Here is a 24,268-nt window from a genome sequence, read left to right on the forward strand (position 1 = left end):
CACTTCAGGAGCGAATAATGGAGGTTTTGTGGGGGGAGGGAGGTAGAGGAGGGGGTACGGACTCAGACTGCTCAGAGGGAAAGTGTGTGTGTGCGTACATACATGTGGTGTGTGTCCGTGGGGAGTATGAAGTGTGTCGCTCCAGAGAAGGTCCATGGGGACGAGGAGGACACGGAGCCTAGGTTATGAGGTTCTGAAGGTTGCCGAGGGCAGGAAGAGAGGAGAGGCGGGGGGCATGCAAATGTCAGATGTCACCCTCCTCTGATGGGGAGAGGGGAATAGGGGGGAGTCAGCCTCCCCTGGTGTTTATGTAGCCTTGGCAGGATTTCCTGCTACATGATGAAATAATTAGAGGCCCAGTGTGGAGGGGCAACGCCATGCCAGGAGTCTGACCAGGAGGAGGCGGTGAATCAATTACTGGTTCTGTAGAAGATGTGTCTCCTTTCTCCCTGGCCTCTTCAATGCCCTTTGTCTTGGTGAAGCAAAACAACGCTTCGTCCACTAAATGATCTTCAGATCTGTATATCGTTTGAGCTAAGAGGACACAAATGATTTGTCAATAAAATGCTGGAAAAGTTCATACATTTTTAGGATGATTCTATTCTTCAACATGTATTTACAGCTCATGAGCAAGCGAAGGCCATTCGCTTCTGCAACATCACTGCTCGTTTACTTGTGGATGTTCAGAAACCCCGTCAGTCATTTCATGGTGTATGATTACCCTTTCTCCCCAGATCAGGAGCACTGAGGTACGGTGCAGGGTCAGAAGGTCAGGCAGATTTGGTGCAAGGACACGTGCAACAGATCAGACTTGTCAGTAGAGGCCCAACTCACTGGAGCAGGATAGGGATGACTGCCAGTCAGCCATGTTTGGTTACAAAGCAGCTCAAGTGTTTTCTGAACTCTCAGTCTAACACATATCAATATAAAAGTATTGAGTATGTCAGTTTTAGTTGTACTTATATGAATGTCAATTTCCATGCACTAATAAATTGTAACTACACACTTCGGCTAAGGGCTTTCTGACTGTTTGGCAAGGTAACTCACCCACATAACAACACTCAACTGTTTTCAGACTGGATGATGTCATGTTTTTGGTGTGTATGTGTGTCCGCCCTTCTTCACGTTGTCCATTTGTTTCTCCCCATACAGCCGCGCTGAGGTGTTACCCCAACGCCCTCCTCCACTCCTGGTTTCTCCGCTGTGGCAGCTGCGACAGGTGTCAATGGTGCCTGAGTTCCCTCTGACCTCGCATTTATTGTCATAGCTGGAATAATTGTGCAGGTTACCGTCATCGACCTGCTTCATGCCTGCCTTCCTCTCAAAGCTCACCTTTACACCCTTTTCACTTGTGTTATGTTCACACCTTAAAATAGGAGGGGTTGTAGAGAGGGGACGTGTGTGTGTGTGTGTGTGCTGCATGCATACTCTTACCTGTGTGTGTGTGTAAGCAGGGCAGATTCTGAAGCCTCCAACAGGCAAGCCATTTATCCCCTGGTCATGGTTGTTACCTCTTACATCCCCCCAGAAACACCCAGAATACAAGAGGCATATAAACAAGACTTGACATTTGTGTGCTTGTATTGTGTGGGCTGATGGTTCTGGTTAGTTGGTGTTTACCTTCACCTACGGTAACACAAATGTAAAACTTGTGGTTTCTGTCAACATGCCAGCTACAACATGTGGTATGTACTGTATAGTGGGAAAGACATACATCTTTTTGCTCAGGGAGAGCTCTGTGTGTATGTGTGTGTGTGTGTGTGTGTGTGTGCCTGCACATGCACTTTGTGAATGTGTTTGAGTGTGTTGGGGGTGGGGGGGTATGCCTGTGTGCATTATAGGCTGTTTAAATAAGACCAAACATTGTACAATAGAAAATCTGATCAGATATTATTCAATGGAGAGAGTATTGCATCTTCTGTTCAACGCACTCAATGTACTATACATGTGCGGCCATCTACTGTACAGTCAATGATCAAGGAGTTCAGCAAAGTCCAAACTGGGGTAGCAAGTTATGGGAACTTGCTTGAAATACTGAGCTCAACACAATTACCCAAACACTAAATGAGGCACAGTTACAGTAACAACCCTCAAAACATACCTTGTTTAAAACACGGAACTTAATACTGTCTGCAGGCAGACTATATGCCCAACCTCAGGCCCTGTTCCTCACTTGACACATGCAGTAATCAGAGCGATCATCTAGACTCTCTCTCTCTCAAATGTTTTTTTCAATTCAATTCGCTTTATTGGCATGACGTAACAATGTACATATTGCCAAAGCTTATTTAGGATATTTACAATATAAAAATAAATAAAAATGAGAATCAAAATTGTCAACGGGACAACAGTAACAACAATAGCCAAGGGTCAAAATAACCATACATTCAACAATAACAATAAGCATACAGTAGAGTACATGTGCAGGTTGATTGGTCTGTCAGACACTGTCCCTCAACTTATGGCAGGCAGCAATGTAGTGCGCTGCCAACCCACAGCTCTCTGCGTCCTCCCCCAACAGGACGGGTAGCCTATCCTCATCAGAAAGGTCTTTGAAACCTTGAATAAGGGTTTCAAATTTGGGACAATGACACTCTCTAATTGTTTTAGATTTTTTACATTTTGTCTCTCTCTCTCTCTCTCTCTCTCTGACATGACTTAAGGCTCTCTAATTGTTTTATATTTTTGACATTTTGTCTCTCTCTCTCTCTCTCCAGGGGTGAAAGCTATGATCCCTTATTGATGTCACCTGTTACATCCACTTCAATCAGTGTAAATGAAGGGGAAGAGACAGGTTAAAGAAGGATTTTTAAGCCTTGAAACAATTGAGACATGGATTGTGTATGTGTGCCATTCAGAAGACAAAACAATCCAGTGCCTTTCAACGGGGTATGGTAGTAGGTGCCAGACGCATCGGTTTGTGTTAAGAACTTCACGCTCAACAGTTTCCTGTGTATCAAGAATAGTCCACCACCCAAATGATATCTAGCCAACTTAAAACAACTGTGGGAAGCATTGGAGTCAACATGTGCCAGCATCCCTGTGGAATGCTTTCGACACATTGTATAGTCCATGCTGTCACGCCCTGACCTTAGAGAGCTTTTTATGTCTCTATTTTGGTTTGGTCAGGGTGTGATTTGGGTGGGCATTCTATGTTCATTTTTCTATGTGTTGTATTTCTTTGCTTTGGCCGGGTATGGTTCTCAATCAGGGACAGCTGTCTATCGTTGTCTCTGATTGGGAACCATACTTAGGTAGCATTTTCCCACCTGTGTTTTGTGGGTAGTTATTTTCTGTTTAGTGTTTTCTGCACCTGACAGAACTGTTCGTTGTCGTTTCTCGTTTTGTTATTTTTGTTCTAGTGTTCAGTGTTAATAAAAATCATGAACACTTACCACGCTGCGCTTTGGTCCGATTCTTCCTCATGCAACGATGACCGTTACAGAACTACCCACCACAAGCGAACCAAGCAGCGTGGTATGGAGGAGCAGAGGGTTCAGGACTCCTGGACATGGGAGGAGATACTGAACGGAAAGGGACCCTGGAGACAGGCTGGGGAATATCGCCGCCCGAAAAAGGAACTGGAGGCAGCTAAAGCCGAGAGGCGGCGATATGAGGCAAGTGAGCGAAGCAGGCACGCGAGGCAGCCCCCAAATTGTTTGGGGGGGGGGGGGGGGCACACGGGGAGATTGGCGGAGTCAGGCTATAGACCTGAGCCAACTCCCCGTGCTTACCGGAAGCAGCGTGGTACTGGTCAGGCACCGTGTTATACGGTAAAGCGCACTGTTATACGGTAAAGCGCACGGTGTCTCCAGGGCGCGCTCATAGCCCGGTGCGCTATATGCCAGCCCTCCGCAAGTGCCATGCGAGAGTGGGCATCCAGCCAGGGCGGATTGTGGTAGCTCAGCGCACTTGGTCTCCGGTGCGCCGTTTCGGCCCAGCTGTCTATCGTTGTCTCTGAATGGGAGCCATACTTAGGTATCTTTTTCCCACCTATGTTTTGTGGGTAGTTGTTTTCTGTTTAGTGTTTTCTGCACCTGACAGGACTGTTTTGGTTTCGTTTTTGCACTTTGTTATTTTGCTCAGTGTTCAGTTCAATAAAAGTCATGAACACTTACCCCGCTGCGGTCCGATTCTTCATCAGACGACGACACCCGTTACACATGCCCTGAAGAATTGAGGCTGTTCTGAGTGCAAAAGGGGGATGCAACTCAATATTAAGATGGAGGTCTTAATGATTTGTACACTCATTGTACAGTAGGTATAAACTTGAATATAGTGAGAGATGCAGACTCCATAGCCCAGCTTGTGTCATCATCAGCAAAGTTGAGAAAGTTGATGCATTTGTCAGATCATTAATATAAACTAGAATTAAAATAATAAAGATCCAAGAATCGATCCCTGTTGAACACCACAGTTGAAAAGTGAGGTAGCAAAATGAAGGCATCAGAAAAGTTCAGCTCATTTTAAATTATGAGGTAAACGACTCTGTCATGGCAAGCGTCAACAACTTCACTCCATGAAATCCATCAATCAAAATAGAGGAAATATCATCGGTCATACTTACTCTGAAACACCGTGCCAGTAAATACGATCTGTTTGAGTACATACAAGCAGTTTTATTTCCATCCATTTCCTCTGAGTATGCGAATATGCAAGGCTTTAGAGCTCCTCTCTCATTGCTCAATCAAACTAGATCCTGTTCCAGCGCAAGTGTAATTGAGCAGTGCGTGCAACTGCTCCAGAGGGGCTTCCCCTGGCTTACGTTCCCTAGCCTCGGTGACTCAGCCCTGGCCAGATGAAAGGAAGCTGGGCCCTGAGCACTCCGCTTACATCCAGGCCTTTTTCCTCCAGTCGCTCTGTAGCCCAGCCAAACCAACCGTCCCTCTGTGGGTATGAAGTGGGGGGCTTCAGCGGATGTGGGGGTCCAAGGGTGGTTGTCAAGGGGTGTGTAAAGGGGTGTAAGGAGGTATAGATTGGAACCGGAGTGGTGTGACCGAAGCTGAAGCGATGTCGGCTCACCTGGGATGCAGGGAGAAAGGACAGAGTTCAAAGCTGAACGTCTAGACAACATCTTCCTGTCTGGAGGGATCCTGTGTGGCACCAAGATGGCCGACAGGGGTGCAAAGAGGGAGGGGGTTTGGCAGCAACTGGCTGGGCTCAGCCAGAGCTCAATTTACAATCCACATTGAATATGAATTGCATGGTTAAGAAGCCAATGAGAGTGTGCTCTAAAGTTCACAGGTTTCTTGATCTCCTTGTTCATTCTTGATCCCCAAACTTCCATCTGAAAGTGACTCTCGTTGTGTTAGGGTTAGTGACTATGGAGGGAAAGAGTATGTGAAGAGTTTTGAGTTAATGTCAAAGAAGTAGAGGGTGGGTTCTACAGCACAAAGTGCAATGTTCCACGGAGTCATAATGGCATTAAACATACAACCTTGCTGTTAGCAGCACTACGCACCAAACAACTGAGCCATTTGACAGCCAAGAATGACAACATAGTTCAGGAGGTCAGTAAGGGTTTTGCAGGACACTCCTCTTAAGCAACAAAACAAACACCAGCTCAGAGACGGAAGGTCTGGGCCAGAGTAGGCAGACCCAGAGGGGCAGGCATTAAGGGCAGTGTGTTTTGGGTCGGACTTCCACGTGGGAGTGATGTTGTATTCTCTGTTTCCTAAGGCCAGAGTGATAGTGGCTGCACAGAGTCCTGTCGCTAGCCAAGGAGCTGTCATCAGCTCCATTTCCTACCACCACAACAACATCCATGGACTGAAGTCCTGACATGCAACACACTAGAAGAAGTGCCTTGTTCCTGCCAGCCTGACCAGCCAAGCCATCAACATGGCATGTGCAGTAATGCCATAAGAAGCACCATATTTCCATCGCAGTCATTCTTTCTATCCTCAATGTAAACCTTTGCCGTCCCAAAGAACAACACACCAGCCTGTTTTATAAGTTGTCAACATGACTTTAAATCACATACATCTAAAAACACCTACATCTTCACGTGGAAAGAGCTGGGCTCAGCATTGAGATCTGATGTCACTGAATGAGACCTGATGCATATGCCTTGACACCAGTGGACATTTATCTTCCTTCCAGAAAACATGACCTCTGCAGCCCTCCTCTGTCCCCCAGGTTAGCCTGTCACAGCTTATTTGGATGACAGGCGCTCTGAGGGCTCTAGCCCCCCAGGCCTGCTGGGTAATAGGACTCCTGCCCACCTCCACCTTATTTTTCTATATTTCGTCTTTTGGTCAAAAACATTATATGCCAATGGCAAATAGCCTCCCGTTGAATCGTTATCATTTGGATTAACCTCTCTGAAAGTGTCTAGACTGAAAACATATTTCACAATGTCAAAACTCATCAACATGGCTTGAAATTGTATAACAAACCCCCTAACTTAATGATTAAATAAAAAACAATAGCCATAGGTAAATGTGCTGTGCCTTTCCATCAACACCAAAATAGCAAAACAAGACCATTTCCATTAGGTTTGTTATTCTTCTATGGCCGATGACAAGATGCAATGCCTTGAGGGGTATTATCTTACACACACAGGCATATGTGTGGACCAAGCATATCTCCACTGTCACAATAGAGAAAGCCCTACCGAGACGTTGCTGTAAGAACAATTGCAATGCAAGAGGAAAACGGGATGTGAAATGTTTTCAGACTGTTTTGAGGGAGGAAAAACAGCAACAGAAGTCTCGAATAAAGAATCCATTTCCTTTTTTAGACTTTGATCACTTATCAGTTTGCTTTGTAATGTCTATCCTTCACCAGTTGTTGTACTAGTTGCCATTTCTACTGTGCGTAAATGCTTGTTCCTCCTCTTCCTTCTGCTTCCTCCACATGTGTGTAACAGGATGGGGGTTTCACTATGATGGGAAATAGAAAGAACGTTAGAACCAAGTCACTCTTGGATTGGGCCCATTTCCCGACAAAGTTCGACAACATAAAGCAGCATCAGAATCCAGAGGACCCCTCTCCTCTCTAGGGCCAATCGAATGGAGCGGACACTGCAATTTATGTCATCGTTTCATATTTGATATGCAACCCATAAATCTCTAGACTGAGGATCTTTGTCCGTTCTATCAAATCTATTTCTATGGTTGTACCCATCCAGAGCTCAATAAGGTATGAGCTTGGTGTCACACACAGTACAGTGGAAAAAGGGAGGCAGAGAGAAGCCAAGGAACAACAATTCTTCAATCTTCAGCTGTGCTGCAGAACATTTTACATTTAGGTCTACATGTGGTCACTGCAGTTCTATTTGAGACAACCCCAAACAAATCACCATGCAGGTGGGAAAAACAAAGCCTTTGAGTTTGGAGTTTGGAGCAAACAAACACACACTGATGTCAAGTCAACAAACAGTATTCCCCCAATACATTTTTTATATGATGTCACCTGATATGATATCATGACCTAACCAAAAGATTAGACTCAATGCACCTTTATCTGAGCCTTGTACACAATGGTCTGAGTAACAGGGAGCACTAACTTAGAAAGATGACAAAATCCAGATGACTGTTTTGGCAATTATGTCAGGCATACTTTGATTCCTCTCTCACACAACTGTATCACACAAGTGTTACCTCAAATGGACCTACACCAAAAAATAAGATATCTTGTAACCCAAGACAATAGCTTCCTAGTTCCAACAAGACCCTCTAACAAACTCCAGATTAACAGTTTCTACTGTCTGTCTGTCTCAATGATTCAATAAGGTGAGTTATCCAATATAATGATAACTGGGCTTCTATGGAAAGAGCTAAAATGTGAGCCATTATTATGAGGGACTCTATTTACATATGTTTGTCATCATACCTGTGATGGACATGAATTGTTGGACGTTTGTATCCATATTGCCTAACCCCCATGCTTTCCCATTTACAGCTTAGGAGAAACATTTGGAAATAACGTTGTGAAGTGGGTCAATTAGGCTTTTTAAATGGTGAAATTCACTGGCGAAGAATTTAAGTCGGAGTGGTTTACTTGTCTTTGTAATTATGTAAAAAAAAAAACGTTTTTCCCAAGCGTCTGAAAGTTGATATTTTGAACGGTTGTGGGTTTTTATTAAATTCCCGCATAGGGAGAAACACAAAGATGAAGAGGCTGATATTGTCAATCACACACTCAAAAACGAAATATAAAAATGGGCATGTTATAATAAGCATACCGTTCATTTGATCAGATTCAGTGGGTTTCAGTGGTAGCCCAGAGAAAGGTTTAAATGGTTCTGACTGCTCGTGAAATGTGATAATTACATATTCTAGGAACGGTGAATCTAATAATAATTATGTATCGTCATATTTTTCCATTACAAGAAATCGATTTCTTGCACTTTGGAAAAAATGGCGTTTAATGTGTAGCTATAATAATAATGTGTAGCTATAATAATAATAAAAAGCATTTGTATGAATGTAATTGGCACGTTTAAATTAGGCATTGCTGATAACAAACAAATACATATATTTTAAAGAAAGGATAAAATTTACAAAATACTTCAATAAAATATTTTCAACGGTGATGATAAAAAACATCCATTGTGTGTATGTGTCAGAGCTGATGTGACGCGCACAAAGTCAGTGGTCAGCTGCTCTCTTATAAAAACAAAACAAGAAACGAACTTTGTAAAAACAAATACACGTTTATACAGGCATAAATGTTAGCACAAGGCTATCACAATTAGCATAACTCAAAGTCAATACAAGTAATTATTAAATACTATGCTGGCTATTATAGCGAATGAGCACAATTTCACCACTATATTAGAATATGCATGCATTTGTATTATGAAAACGAAAAAATGAAAGAGACCTGCTGAAAAATTCATTTCGAGCAAAATTATACCATTTCAGTAAAACAGGGAGGGTAAAGAAATGCTGCAGTGGGCCATACATCGCATAACTTATAACAGTTGCATGATGATCATTGTTATAATGCTTTTCCAATTGAAAAGGGTCCCCACGCCTAGCAGGTTTAACTAATGCTTTGTGCGTACAATGGCAAAACAAATAATGGGCAAACAATACATTATTTTAAAATATTAGAGGTTTCACAAACCTGCTTGTATTTAGCAATTATAGGGCCCATTGTTCATTGAACTACTACCACCATCATAATCAGCTGCAGGTAGCAATAACGATACTGAACTCAGCTGGGATACAATAAGACAAAATTGGGTGCTGTCCGTTGCTTTCTGCCCAGATGCCACCGGTTAGTCCTAATGGGGTGCATTAAAAAAGAAATGATTGCGGCTGTACGAGTTCTTTCTTTTCTGAAACTAAGGTTGCAAACATTCGGCTACAGTAGTAGCTGTAAGATATACACCAGGCCTAAATGGGCTGTTAAATTTTGTTCCAATTTCTTTTCACGTTTGGCATTGAAGCAGCGCGTAGCCTACTGTGAAATGGGAATTAATCATGAGCGTCTTATCCAGGAAGATTGTTGAATATGTCCCCCCCCCCCCCCGAAAATCAAAGGTTACATCGAAATACTTTCCCTATGGATAACATGTCATATCCACTGCAAGGCGGGCATGTGTAAAGGAGGTGCGGCCAAGACCGTCATAATGAAAATGGAGAGGGAAAAAGCTACACCCTCAGTAATGTAAAGACCGCTTTCAGTGGAGCATGGTTGGTGCAGCAGCCTCCGACACTGGACTATATCGGATTATTCTCCTGGTTGATTTGTTTTAGGACTACAAGTAATGTATTGGAAAAGTGAACTAATGTTGGCTTGCTCCAAGGTGGACGATATTGAAAATGGGTTCAACTCAATTTCCAACAGCACGGTAAGCCTATGTTCAATATTGGCAAAAAAGTATCAGAGCATTCATCGTGTTTTGAGAATATTTTTCTTCATTTCTTGCTATTACCATTAGTTTAAATGGCCTATAATTGGACCGAATTGTCTACTCCAAACAGATAGGCTATGATTTGGTTCCAAGTTAGCGACATAATTTTATAGTAGATTTCTGATGTGCCCACCATTAGTTTTCTGGGCACAAATCAGTTAATTCATTACCTGAGGGAGTGTGCGTTTATTAATCAAAATAAATTAATGCAGCTGTGACAGCCGCGGGCTGATCGCACGTTGGTTTGAAGAGGGCTGCAGTGGCGCTAATTGCCAAAAGTCAGCAAACATTATTTGATTTGGCCAATAAGGCTATTTGTTTTTTAATATAGCCTATTCTGTTCAACCATTTGTTTTAAATTTCACTTTGAGAATTGCCCTCCTGCAGACAACTAATTTGACATCAGAAACGGATGAGTTGGCTATAAAATTTTCTCAAGAATCGTGCAATTTGGTTTGTAAATTCTTATTCTTCGAGATGGTATCTTATTTTACTCCAATTTCTTTTGACCCCTCACTATGCCTAAGGAGGGATGTGGAGGTGCATCTTCCGACCCTCAGAGCATAGGCTACCTGTGATTCCTACTTTTACTTGAACGCCTATTTCAGTAAGCGTAAAACCTTCTGTGGAAATTATGACAACTTCCAAACTCAGTTTGGACACATTATGTCAAAAATAATTTTTTGGGTCCGTAGTTTACGTATGTAAAATATTGTTCATTTTTGACTTTAATTTACTAATTTTATATCCAGGGCACCTCGGAAGACATTTTTGAAGACGAGTCATATTCACCGTCTTCGTCTTTGTCGTCATCCTCGACACTGCAGACGATGGCATCAGCCTCTCTGGGGAAAAGCCTTTGTGCAAGTTGTGGTTTGGAGATAGTTGACAAATACCTGCTCAAGGTAAGTTGCCGAGCCCATGACGGGCTTAATTTATTAATCCTATTCAACCAAGGCCTAAAAGTCTTGTTAAATGGTTGTCCCACGTCCATAAACTAATAGGCCTACAGTATTCACATTTTCAACTGAGAAGAAAGTTAGCCTAAATAAAATCACATTTCAGTTCAGATATTTAAAAAAATATTAAACATTTATTACTGACATCGAAAGATATTCATACTTGCCTTTCGTGTACTAAAATGGTAGATTAAGCTACTATTTTGGTTGAATAAATGTTTGAGGTCTGACTGCTATGGCTACATTTCAGGTGAACAACTTGTGCTGGCACGTGAAGTGCCTCTCGTGCAGCGTGTGCCAAACTCCTCTTGGAAGGCATGTCAGTTGTTACATCAAAGAGAAAGAGGTTTTCTGCAAACTCGACTACTTCAGGTAATTATATGGCCTCAGATTGTGTATCTTAAGCCTGTTTAAATAAAAAATATTGATTCTTAGAATTGAGTGTTGACATTACCTTGGGCCCTGTGAGGCCATGCACCACCTCAGCCTACAATTTACATTTCTTATGTTTGAGAACAAAGGTTTAAATCTTCAATTTGATCATGCATTTTTACATCAAACTAACTTTTCATTGCAACTTTTATAAACTTGTATATGTTATCAAGAATATTTGCATTCCCCACAGTTCTACATTATTAGTAGGCTAGAATGTATTTTAGCCTATCATGCAAAATTGTATAATACAAATGTGTTGCATTATGTAGTTCACTGTAAACGACAAACATATCAGTGTCATGTTAAAATACAATCCAACTTTCTCACAGGAAGTATGGAACTCGCTGCGCCCGCTGTGGCAGGAACATCCACTCCAACGACTGGGTAAGGAGGGCGAAGGGCAACACCTACCACCTGGCCTGCTTTGCCTGCTTCTCCTGCAAGCGCCAGCTCTCCACGGGGGAAGAGTTTGCCCTGGTGGAGGAGAGGGTGCTGTGCCGCATCCACTACGACTGCATGCTGGACAACCTGAAACGGGCCATGGAAAGTGGTAAGCAGCATTAAGGGTGTATAGAAAGAACAGGAAGGCCTGTATTTTGAGAAGGTGTTTATTGTACAATATTCAGACTGTACACAGGCCTTTTTTCTACACATTTATGATGTAGCAATTTAATTGAATGATGTTCTTTTGAAACATTCGTTGATAACTGATTGTTTGTGGTCACATGTCCTTACAGGAAAAGGTGTGAATGTAGAGGGAGCCCTACCGTCAGAGCAGGAAGAGTCCCAGGCCAAACCAACTAAGAGGGCTCGCACTAGCTTCACTGCAGACCAGCTACAGGTGAACATCATGGCTGATTTTTAAAAACTTTCTGTTCCCCCAGAAACCACTGACATGCATTTTTGGAATTGCACTTGACACCCCCCAAGTGCTCACTCTACTGATAGATACTGTACTTTGAGGAAAAATGTACCTTCTATGCCTGTGGTATGTGGTTGTCCCACCTAGCGATCTTAAGATGAATGCACTAACAAAGTTGTTCTGGATAAGAGTGTCTGCTAAATGCCTAACATGTAAAAGTGCCAAAACCATACCAAGATCAATATTCATGTGTGCATCTTGCTTTCTCTGTATCTCGTCTGTCAGGTGATGCAGGCTCAGTTTGCTCAGGACAACAACCCTGACGCTCAGACCCTCCAGAAACTGGCAGAGAGGACTGGTCTCAGTCGCAGGGTCATCCAGGTGAGCGCGCTAACATTTTAGCCTAGTCAAATAATTAGGTGTCCCTGAAATGACAAAGAAAGCTTAACCCATCCCTGTTCCATCTCCAGGTTTGGTTCCAGAACTGCCGAGCTCGTCATAAGAAGCACGTGAGCCCCAACCACCACATGTCGTCCGCAGCAATGTCATCCTTGCAGCAGTCAAGGCTTTCTCCGCCTCTCCTGGATGATCTCCAGTACACGGCTTACATACCAACAGACACACCCATGCACACGCCCATGCTTACCGCACTACACACATACATGGATGGTGAGCAAAGTCGGCACTTGGAGATCACAGGTTCATATTTTTACATGTCTTGTGTATCATGAGTGACATCTTATTAGTTTTGTTAGAAATCAGTGCAAAGATCTGAAGTCACAATAATATTTGAAATCACAATATGACTAGTGTATCAATATTACTATAACCAATCATGGGTTTTGGACTAACAATAGCATGTTTGTGTTCTTCAGTGCACTCTCCATCCTCACTGGTGTTCCAGCCTATTATGTCCCATTCCATGACACAGCTGCCAATCAGCCATGCCTGATCGTTATATTCCACCCCCTGCAGAACCGGGTCAGAATGCTGCGGAGCGATACTCACCGTCCATCAAAGGGCGTGGGGCACCTACATTAAATTATTTGTTGAGGGTTTATCGAAGGAGTTACAATGGTCAGAATTTAATGTCTAAACTTTTTGTTAATATATATATAGTATCTATATTGGTTATGAAATTTCATATTTAATTTATTTGATGCATGTGACAGCACTTTGTTTAAAGTAATGAAATGATATCTTTGTTTCTGTTTTGTCGCTGATTATATAGCTCATCTCTGTTTTTGATGGCTGTGAAGAAATACTGAATAAAAGCCATATGATCACTGCTGACAATGAGGGACTGGACTTTACTAGATGCCGTCTTGTTCTGAAGTTCATGAGGATTATAATGCCATTTGACACACTTCACATTTTAACTGATTGAGGAGTCTTTGTTGTAGGGGGCATATGCCGAAAAGTCACATTTCTGTTGCTGGTAGACTTTCGCTTGGGCACTGGCACATGCCCATGGGCAAGAATGCCGTTAGAACATTGAGACTCATCCTCTTGCCTTTAGTCCCTCGTCGTTTCACTCTACTGAATCTTTTTCTCTCTTCCTACTCTTCTGTCTTTTCGTCCGGCGCCTGCGGAGCATCCTCCTCAGAGTGCGGGTCATGTGGTAGGGTCGAGTTGCTGAACCATCATTGTACTCTTGATCCAGCACTGGAATAAGAGTTGAAAAGACTAACTGAAACTGAGGGAGAATAGACTGGCATTTGGGATTTATGGTTCTGTGTAAAAAAGTCTTAGCTGCAATAGCTGTAGCTTTATCATGTTTTTACACTTTTTTTTGTTGGTGTAATTGCATTGTGGCACAGCAAATGCTGTAAAGCACATGGAACTATTCAAATGCTTTTTATTTATAGAAGTCACTTCATGTTCTCATTGACTACATTTTACAAAAGAAAATCCCAAATGAAAAATACATTAAATACTGATCCCAAAATGTAGAAAAGAGCATGTACAAGTAATTGACAATATTAAAAACGTAGCACTTTTTTCATCTGTACCACTGACGTACAAATTCGACAAATGGCTTTGACATCCTTCCATTGTCAGGAGTCTGAAATATGTTTAGCCTAAAGTAAAAACCTCAATTTCCCACTAGCTAGACACGCTAACTAGAACCTGCAGTTGTCATACATAATACCTTATGCTCAACTAACAGAACTACATTTTTTTTATGGGTCTTCATTGCAGTGACACTGACACGTGCACATCCTCTGTATTTGCCAGAGCCACGGTGATCAAGGTAAAAGAAAATCACTTCAGACAACTGTAATCCACCAAACATCCCAACATCCATTATTTTGCTTGCAGGCTTTCCTATCAGACAACATAGTATTTGTATGGCTTATGGAAAGCAATCCATTGGCCAGGAAGTAACACCATTCAGTTGTAAGGACATCCCATCAAGACCAAGAGATGACATGCCTTCAAATCCTGAGCTCTGGTTGAGTTAAAGTGAAACCATCAGGTTTGATGAAGTCGATTCACTATTCATACAGCAGGGGAGGAGCATATTAGTTATACAGGAGCCCTTATTTGAAACTGCTAGTCCCCTCATACATACAGTACCAGTCAAAAGTTTGGTCACACCTACTCATTCAAGTTTTTAAATAAATTATTTTCCCAATTTTCTAAATTGTAGAATAGTAGTGAAGACATCGAAAATATGAAATTACACACGGAATCATGTAACCAAAAAAGTGTTAAACCAATCAAAATAAGTTGGGTGATTGTGGAGGCCAGGTCATCTGATGCAGCACTCCATCACTCTCCTTGGTCAAATAGCCCTTACACAGCCTGGAGGTGTGTTTTGGGTCATTGTCCTGTTGAAAAATCTCTGAACAGTTGAAATTGAGATGTGTCTGTTACTTGAACTCTGTGATGTACAATCTGAGGTGCAGTTAATTGCAGATTTCTGAGGCTGGTAACGCTAATTAACTTATCCTCTGCAGCAGAGGTAACTCTGGGTCTTCCTTTCTGGGGGTGGTCCTCATGAGAGCCAGTTTCATCACAGCACTTGATGGTTTTTGCGCCTGCACTTGAAGAAACTTTCAAAGTTCTTGAAATGTGTCTTTGCTTATTTAAGCTGTTCTTGCCATAATATGGACTGTGTCTTTTACCAAATAGGCCTATCTTCTGTATACCCCCCCCCCCCCTTGTCACAACACAACTGATAGGCTCAAACGCATTAAGGATAGAAATTTCACAAATTCACTTTTAAAAAGGCACACCTGTTAATTGAAATGCATTCCAGGTGAGCTGCTTGAGAGAATTCCAAGCTGCTTGAGAGAATGCCAAGAGTGTGCAAAGGGTAGCTACTTAAATAAAAAATATATTTTGATTTGTTTTACACTTTTTTGGTTACTACATGATTCCATATGTGTAATTTCATAGTTTTGATGTCTTCACTATTCTTCAATGTAGAAAATAGTTTTAAAAAAATAAGAAAAACCCTGGAATGAGTAGGTGTGTAAACTTTTGACTGGTACTGTACATGTAGGGTATCACACACATAATGTAGGCTACCAGTGCTATACATTACATGAGCCCATGTGTGGGTGTAAAGGTCATCACAGTTGCAGGTTTTGAACGCAAACTGCACTGTTTTCTGCAGTAGTGGGATATAGGGCAGAATTTGATCATGATTGTCCTTGACACAGTTGTTGCTTAACATTTAGTGGCTGAATATTTGGAACACCATTCGTACCCAATATTGACTTTGAGTAGCATAAATCAACCGGTTTGAGCATTAGCTAAAAGTCTGCAGAACAAGTATTAGTCGGACTACAATTTAGAGTTCTGTCAGTCTGCTGCACCCAAAAGGTTCCTTTTGTTCTAAATATGGAAGTTCAGCGCGTGATTGTTTTTGCAGTAAGGGCCATCGTCCATGTAAACTGCAGTTACAGTACAGCTGCTGAGGACTAATAATGATGCTAGGGATGATACAGTAGTGTACTGCATGTTGGATATGCATAGCCTCTGGTCTGTTTGGAGCAAAGCAGAAGTGTTTCTCTCTCTCTCTGGACCAGAGAGTTACAAGTCTGTTTCAGTATCAGCACAAGTCACAGTGAAGTCTGACCACCTGAACTTGTTCCAAAATAGTTCCTGCCTGTCAGTCCCTAGTCTTGAGGTAAGGCAGTAGCAAAGTCTAATGGCCACACTATTAGTCTCATTGTTCGATTCTCTAAGTCTAACAGTTATTCTAATGATCACACGTCATAGTCAATGTAAGTGTTCGTATGAGTCTCTCAAAATCAGTCAATGTTAGTTCTGAAGACTATAGAAGTTTCTGAGTTTCAAAAGTCACAGTCAATGGTCTCATTCTCCATTAGAGACTGATATCTCCTTGTTAGCTGATAGACAGCATAGTGTAGGTAGCCAGAGTTGAGCTCTGTTCAGTTTAAAGCATGCTAAATAACTTGGAAGAAGTAAAGCTATTGGTTTGTAGGAGAGTGTTGCGTTCCTCAGTGGTGCTCAGTTTTTCTCAGAATACTGTGCAGCTCAGCAGACATGAGGAAGGGTTTCTCAGGGCTCCCGTCATTCCTCTCCAAGTCCTCACCTGGAGGGGTGTATGGGAGGAGTGGAGAAAGGAATACAGGAGGAAGGGAGAGGTGGAAAGGAGATGAGCAAGAGGGATTAGAGGTGCTCAGATAGAACGTGAAGCAAAGCAAGAGAACAGCCACGGTGGTTTTAACAGTTGTCAAAAAAGAAGAAGGTCAAAGCGTTGATATTGGGATCGAGTGAATAGCCAAGGATGAGAGCAGGTGTATTCCTTCAGATGTTATTTTCGAATTAAAATGGAAATGAATCAAAAACCAACACCACAGTGTTTAGGAAGCATGTCTATGAAGAAGAATACATAGGCTTTACTTACAGAAACACAGAAACAGCGTGTCCACACACATTGCATAGACGCTGAAGAATCCATGAGCGATCAAATAGGACCCGAATATCACCGTCTGCCAATGAGAAGACACGATAATACACCATCAATACCCAGCTGAATGTAGGATGTACCCATTTCTATACCCTTTCTATTGTTGTATCTTACCAGTAGAGGTACCCAGTAGTAATGCAAGGTCGGCACATCTTCCTGAACAATTGGTATTTTGTGTGTGAAGAAAAAGAAGGCTATGACGCCTGCAACACACAAAAAACACAACATTGTAAATACCCCAGCCAGGTCACCCGTGATACAATTCAGTATTTGACGTCCATCCATGTCCCAGGACGTCAGGAGTTTATGTGGAAACTGGCCACTAGGTGGCACCAGTGAGCGCTGTTACCTTAAAGTAGGTTTCGGTAAGCTTCTGCCTTTGATTCCAAAGGTTGTAAGTTTGAATCCAGCGATAACTATGAACTTAATCATTCAGAGTTAATGACTAACCTTAAGAATTTGGAGTTAATGCCTAAACGTAACCTTAAACACTTGAAATTCAACGTTTGGAACAACTTTGAAATTCGACGTTTGAGAAACATGGATGAACATCTAATTCTGACATGAAACTGTGAGAGCTTGTTGAAAAGCCCACAGATATGCTTCATCTTTTATTTAGACTTTAAAACACGACTTTTGACTGATTGCAGTCAAATAAAATATCAACTGTTATCTAAAAGGGTTATTAAGTAGTCACAAGAAAAAATATGTTTTTTTGCAATGACTCACCTACACTCCCTGCTATTAGCACTTTCCCCAGGAACAGTAGGAAGTCTGTCACTCTGTCCAGCACCGCCACCCTGCAGGAGAGAGGGGTGAACCCAGTAAGGTTACCCCAGTGAAGTGCCAGCCAACACTGGGTAGCCTAATAATCCAACCCCTGGCTTCAGAGGGCCTTACCTTACTACGTTTCTCATCAATAGGCAGAAGGCATCTCGAGCTGACGTGCAGAAGCACTTCCCATATATCGCAATCTAGAGGGAGCACACAGACCATGGGACCATATTGAGTTATAGCATACACAGTAGCTAATCTACCCTTGATTCAGTTGCTACATAAGCAGCGATTAACACAGATCAAAGCCATGTAATAATATCAATACATATAGACACACATCACACTACTCACCATAATGTAAGCATTTCTGTTCATGAATTTGATGAAGCGCTCTAGACACCAGAAACAGCATTTGAGGCAGCAGAGCAGGAAGCGTGCTGCCACGTTACTGGCACCTGAACACAGACCACCGACCATTAGTGATGAGTTACTCCACAGAGTCACATCCACGACTAGATGATGTACGACTGTGCTTTACTAAAGCCGAACTCACCTTTGAGTTTTGAATCTAGATACTCCAGGATAATTCGAGCCATCTGAACCAGGGCCAGAATCAGAGCACCAAATGCCAGCGAGCCAGTGTGATACCTGTAACCCAGCCACACACACATCTTTAGTCAGTCTATCATGAAAAAAAATCAGAACCTCCCAAACACCTAAAAACCTGTCTCAAACAATCCCTGAGCCATAGTGAAACGAACACTTCCAGTTAGATTGCTAATCTTCCGTACTGGCAGAATGGTACGGAAGGCTCCTTACCGTATGGCCCTGCTAAATGAAGAAAACAGGGGGCAGGTGGGGATGTCCTGGGGCTTCCTCCGGGCCCAGTAGTAGGAGGCGAAGGCCCCAGCCAGGGTACACTGGCCCAGGGCGATGATAAAGTTGACCAGCCACAGGAAGATGAGCAGGTTGGACAGCTGGAGGATGAAGAGGTAGCGGTGGTAGGGCGTCTCCCCGCCGTAGAACGCAAATGTACACTGGGCGCCCGGACACGTCTTGGACACGTTGGTCTTGTTGAAAGTCTGGGAGGGAAATTGTGATAATAAATGACTATTTATACAAATCGGGGGTACTCCACACCAGAGTTTCTGTGTATTTCTGCAGGATACTTAGAATGAGTTTAGAAAAAGGGGACTTACCTCAGGATTGCATGTCTTGTTTGCGTACATGCAGTTGGGCTCAGCAGCCATTACTTTATAGATGGCATCTCCAGAGGAGGCCAGGAATCTGTGTGTAACGCTGATTAAGCATCAAACATGTTGCTGTTGTACAACAATACACAACAAAACAGCACTTTCTTAGATCAATCTCTGTGTCTCTGTTTCTGTTTCTGTATTCCATAAGTCATTCAATACAATATACCTTATAGAATCTGGGTCTTAGGTCGGAATCATGAACTGCACGATGAACGAAGAAATAAACCAACAGCGCCCTCTAGTGGAGAAACACCACACCAGTAAGAGGATACACAGAGGTGACGGAAAAGTAGGAGATGCAGATGGCCAGCAGCAGGAAGGTGATGATTGGGTAGAAAAGTGTTGACATGATGTAGCTAACAGCCCTAGAGACAGAGGCACAAGAAGAACATTGAAAATAAACTCTTCTCAAACAACAGTCATGAAGAAAGACGGCGAGAGAACACAAACAGTTACTGCGAGAGAAACTGTTACTATTAGTCGACTTACTTGCTTCCCTCCCTCAGTAGAGCGATAGCGATCCGTACTCTCTTCCTCAGAAAGATCAGAATGATCAAGATGGAGGCCTCTATGGTACACAGAGCTATCACTAACAGAGAGAGAGGGGGGAAAACACAGCAGAAGGTTAGAGAGAGTCTGAGCCAAACCATAGTTACATCAATCCATAGTAACATCAATCCATAGTAACATCAATCCATAGTAACATTAAATCATAGTAACATCACACCATAGTAACGTCAAACCATAGTAACATCAATCGATAGTAACATCAAACCATAGTAACATCAAACCATAGTAACATCAAGCCTAACCCAAATGATCCTCTCCAAATGTAATGTATTAACTAAACGACAGACTGTGTATTTACAGAACATCTATTTACTAATTTTCAACTTTTACAGGAACTGGTATTCAGGCTAAATGGTTTGAAAGAGGCTTATCCCTAAGACAAAGCTGAGAGAGAGAGATTGTCATGAGTGAGGTGATGACATACAGAAGATGAGCCATGTTTGACTGAGATGCAGGTAAACCGTGACGTCTGTCTGGAAGCCGATGTCTACGATGGTCACATCTGCCCCGGGCTGCTGCCTCAAGAGGGAGAACTCCAGGTAACAGTGCCATATCCCTACAGAGACACAGGAAGCAGAGGTTAGAGAGGTGAAAACACACACACACACTGACACACACTGGTACACGGCCATGCACGCACACACGTATGTACAGTTACACACACACTTTATTATAGTAAACTAAAACTAAAATGAAAACTAATCATGAAAAAACATTTTGTAAACAAAATAAATAATGAACACACCCGTTGCCACAGCAGCACTGCAGATATTGGCCGGGTTTGAGTGGTAAGGCTAAAGCAAACAACTGTAGACCAAATTGGAGTGAAGTCGGGGGAGGTGCATCTGCAACAGCTGAAGGTCTAATATTGATGTGTTTTTTCAACAGCAAGGCTCAGATCAACATGGCAGTGTTGCCATTGTTTCTAAAAGATTTTCTGTGTAATGTCGAAATAAACATGTCTCCAACCCCCATATCACACACTCACAAACTGAAATCATAATATAATATTATGTGTGTACATTGTACAGTTGTGACCAAACGTTTTGAGAATTACATTTACATTTAAGTCATTTAGCAGACGCTCTTATCCAGAGCGACTTACAAATTGGTAAATGACACAAATATACATTTCCACAAAGTTTGCTGCTTCAGTGTCTTTAGATATTTTTGTCAGATGTTACTATGGAATACTGAAGTATAATTACAAGCATTTCATAAGTGTCAAAGGCTTTTATTGACAATTACATGAAGTTGATGCAGAGTCAATAGTTGCAGTGTTGACCCTTCTTTTTCAAGACCTCTGCAATCCGACCTGGCAATCACTTCTGGGCCACATTCTGACTGATGGCAGCCCATTCTTGCATAATCAATGCTTGGAGTTTGTCAGAATTTGTGGGTTTTTGTTTGTCCACCCGCCTCTTGAGGATTGACCACAAGTCTCAATGGGATTAAGGTCTGGGGAGTTTCCTGGCCATGGACCCAAAATATCAATGTTTTGTTCCCCGAGCCACTTAGTTATCACTTTTGCCTCATGGCAAGGTGCTCCATCATGCTGGAAAAGGCATTGTTCGTCACCAAAATGTTCCTGGATGGTTGGGAGATGTTGCTGGTACCATTCTTTATTCATGGCTGTGTTCTTAGGCAAAATTGTGAGTGAGCCCACTCCCTTGGCTGAGAAGCAACCCCACACATGAATGGTGTCAGGATGCTTTACTGTTGGCATGACACAGGACTGATGGTAGCGCTCACCTTGTCTTCTTCGGACAAGCTTTTTTCCGGATGCCCCAAACAATCGGAAAGGGGATTCATCAGAGAAAATGACTTTACTCCAGTCCTCAGCAGTCCAATCCCTGTACTTTTTGCAGAATATCAGTCTGTCCCTGATGTTTTTCCTGGAGAGAAGTGGCTTCTTTGCGTTCCCTTCTTGACACCAGGCCATCCTCCAAAAGTCTTTGCCTCACTGTGCGTGCAGATGCACTCACACCTGCCTGCTGCCATTCTTGAGCAAGGTGGTGCCCCGATCCCGCAGCTGAATCAACTTTAGGAGACGGTCCTGGCGCTTGCTGGACTTTCTTGGGCGCCCTGAAGCCTTCTTTACAACAATTGAACCACTCTCCTTGAAGTTCTTGATGATCTGATAAATGGTTGATTTAGGTGCAATCTTACTGGCAGCAATATCCTTGCCCGTGAAGCCCTTTTTGTGCAAAGCAATGATGACGGCATGGTAAGGTAACCATGGTTGACAGAGAAAGAACAATGATTCCAAGCACCACCCTCCTTTTGAAGCTTCCAGTCTGTTATTCGAACTCAATCAGCATGACAGAGTGATCTCCAGCCTTGTCCTCATCAACACTCACACCTGTGTTAACAAGAGAATCACTGACATGATGTCAGCTGGTTCTTTTGTGGCAGGGCTGATATGCAGTGGAAATATTTTTGTTGGGATTCAGTTCATTTGCATGGCAAAGAGGGACTTTGCAATTAATTGCAATTCATCTGATCACTCTTCATAACATTCTGGAGTATATGCAAATTGCCATCATACAAACTGAGGCAGCAGACTTTGTGAAAATTCATATTTGTGTCAATCTCAAAACTTTTGGCCACAACTGTACAATCACTTAGTGAGACAGAGCCTCAAATATCAAATTAATTTGTATATATCCACTGTGAACATAAATTGCGGAAATTTGGTTTGTTTTTCAGTCACGCCTTTGGTCACGTTCACGTGGGTGAAATAAAACCCCCCTGATGATTGACAATAGAGCCTTCAATTGCAGAAACTTGCGGTTGACTGCGGTCAAAACTTCATGACCTTTGATCACATGATTTTTGTAAAGTTCATGCACCTGACATGTGGGTGCAAGTCGGACCATTTTTATCCCCAGAATGTAACACACATTGAAAGGTGGTGACCAACGACGGTAACCGACTTGATAAAATTGATCAGCTCGAACGTGGCCATTGAGATGAGCATGATGCAAAACCTTGTTCTCACACAGACAGTCACACAGAGTATCTGCGCATGTGCACGGGTACGCTTCACGCTGCTACAACGTGGTAGCTATGGAACCAAAACAGCGGAGAAGTTTAACCTCGCGCTTCACCGCTCCTGGTTGTTGTGGAAATTGACCCACTACTACGGTTTACTTTGTGCATCTATGTCATCTCGCTGAGTCTACCTTTAAACCTAACCTAATCTATGACCTGACTCATCACCTTCATCACTTTACGCATTACTGTCCCACACTGGCAAGAACTGACAACCCCAAAACACACTAAAACCTTAACTAAATAATATAAAAACTAAATATATGTTTTTAAAAAACATCAACTAAATAAAAACTAGTAAAGTGGATCAGAAAACAAACTGAAACTAAACTGAATTTCAAATAAAAGTCTTAAAATTAATAGAAATAAAAACAAATATTAAAAACACAAAACTCTAATAACTTTGACACACACACACACACACACAGACCGACCGTAAGCGATCACCAGTATGACGGCGATGATGGTGAACCAGAGGAGGAGTCCGGCAGTGAAACGTAGCAGCAGGATGAAGATCAGACTGACCACCAGTGCTATCACCAGACCTCTGGAAATAACACACAGTACACACTCTAAATATAGTATTTTACAGTACCGTAAAAGTACAATAAAGTACCGTACAGTACAATTCATTGTCCGTTATAAGAACTCAACCCAGTGTATCTCTGCCAGTAAGAGTTCTTACATTAAGATCCAGTTCCATGAGGCGGCGTAGTCCTCCACAATCTTCATCCCAACCTCCTTAGCATCCACTAGACCTGTGATGCCACTGCAGGAGACAATACCCATTATAAAACTGCCATAATTACAGAAATGTTTGTGTGTGTGTACTGTATGTGCCCGCATGCATGTATACACACATCCACATGCATGTGTGGGTGTCTTTGTAACTCACTTGGCGGCGTCTCTTAGTTCAGTCACACTGCGGGCTTTGTCCAGGGCATCTTTGAAGTGGGTTCTTTTGGCCACCGTCAGGGTTCCGTTCAGAGTGATGAAGTCAGGAAAGCAACGCTGTAGGACTAGTAGACGAGATCATTCAGTATCATAACTTCTTCCTTATTGCCCGCCAGTTGCTGTCATTTTTTTGCTGTACTTACACGGTCTGCTAGGCACAATCATTGATGGACAGTCCTCGTCTCGTAACACTTGTGCAACAGGCTTAAAGCAAGAAGAGGAGGAATGTCAGTCATGTCATACTAATTGTCGTTACGCTCTGTGAACAGAAAATTACAAAAGTGTTAAAACTCTGTTTTTAATTCATAATCTTTAACACAACGCAGCACAGTTCAGTAGCCTGGGTGTGAGGTATTTGTATTTATTATGGATCCCCATTAGTTCCTGCCAAAGCAGCAGCTACTCTTCCTGGGGTCCAGCAAAATTAAGGCAGTTTATACAATTTTAAAACATTACAATAAATTCACAGATTTCACAACACACTGTGTGCCCTCAGACCCCTACTACACCACTACCACATATCTACAGTACTAAATCCATGTGTATGTATAGTGCGTATGTTATCGTGTGTGTGTGTGTGCGTGC

The 24,268-nt window shown here is 42.4% G+C and overlaps 1 protein-coding gene across 1 annotated transcript in view; it reads right to left on the bottom strand.

Annotated features, from left to right (window-relative positions):
* Window positions 1-13,655: 13,655 nt before the first annotated feature.
* LOC120056292 (choline transporter-like protein 5-A) overlaps window positions 13,656-24,268 on the bottom strand; it is a gene marked incomplete at its 5' end in the record, with an annotated part of 34,002 nt that continues 23,389 nt past the window's right edge. The window contains 17 exons of the mRNA XM_039004535.1: window positions 13,656-13,789; window positions 16,629-16,694; window positions 17,010-17,094; window positions 17,187-17,275; window positions 17,802-17,872; window positions 17,973-18,046; window positions 18,201-18,304; window positions 18,403-18,497; window positions 18,669-18,931; window positions 19,049-19,136; window positions 19,378-19,470; window positions 19,595-19,694; window positions 20,100-20,231; window positions 23,164-23,276; window positions 23,415-23,498; window positions 23,625-23,748; window positions 23,827-23,887. Coding sequence (XP_038860463.1) covers window positions 13,656-13,789; window positions 16,629-16,694; window positions 17,010-17,094; window positions 17,187-17,275; window positions 17,802-17,872; window positions 17,973-18,046; window positions 18,201-18,304; window positions 18,403-18,497; window positions 18,669-18,931; window positions 19,049-19,136; window positions 19,378-19,470; window positions 19,595-19,694; window positions 20,100-20,231; window positions 23,164-23,276; window positions 23,415-23,498; window positions 23,625-23,748; window positions 23,827-23,887 — 1,776 coding nt within the window. The remainder of the gene's footprint in view (window positions 13,790-16,628; window positions 16,695-17,009; window positions 17,095-17,186; window positions 17,276-17,801; window positions 17,873-17,972; window positions 18,047-18,200; window positions 18,305-18,402; window positions 18,498-18,668; window positions 18,932-19,048; window positions 19,137-19,377; window positions 19,471-19,594; window positions 19,695-20,099; window positions 20,232-23,163; window positions 23,277-23,414; window positions 23,499-23,624; window positions 23,749-23,826; window positions 23,888-24,268) is intronic.

This window comes from Salvelinus namaycush, chromosome 11, assembly GCF_016432855.1.
Source record: "Salvelinus namaycush isolate Seneca chromosome 11, SaNama_1.0, whole genome shotgun sequence".
Classification (NCBI taxonomy): domain Eukaryota; kingdom Metazoa; phylum Chordata; class Actinopteri; order Salmoniformes; family Salmonidae; genus Salvelinus; species Salvelinus namaycush.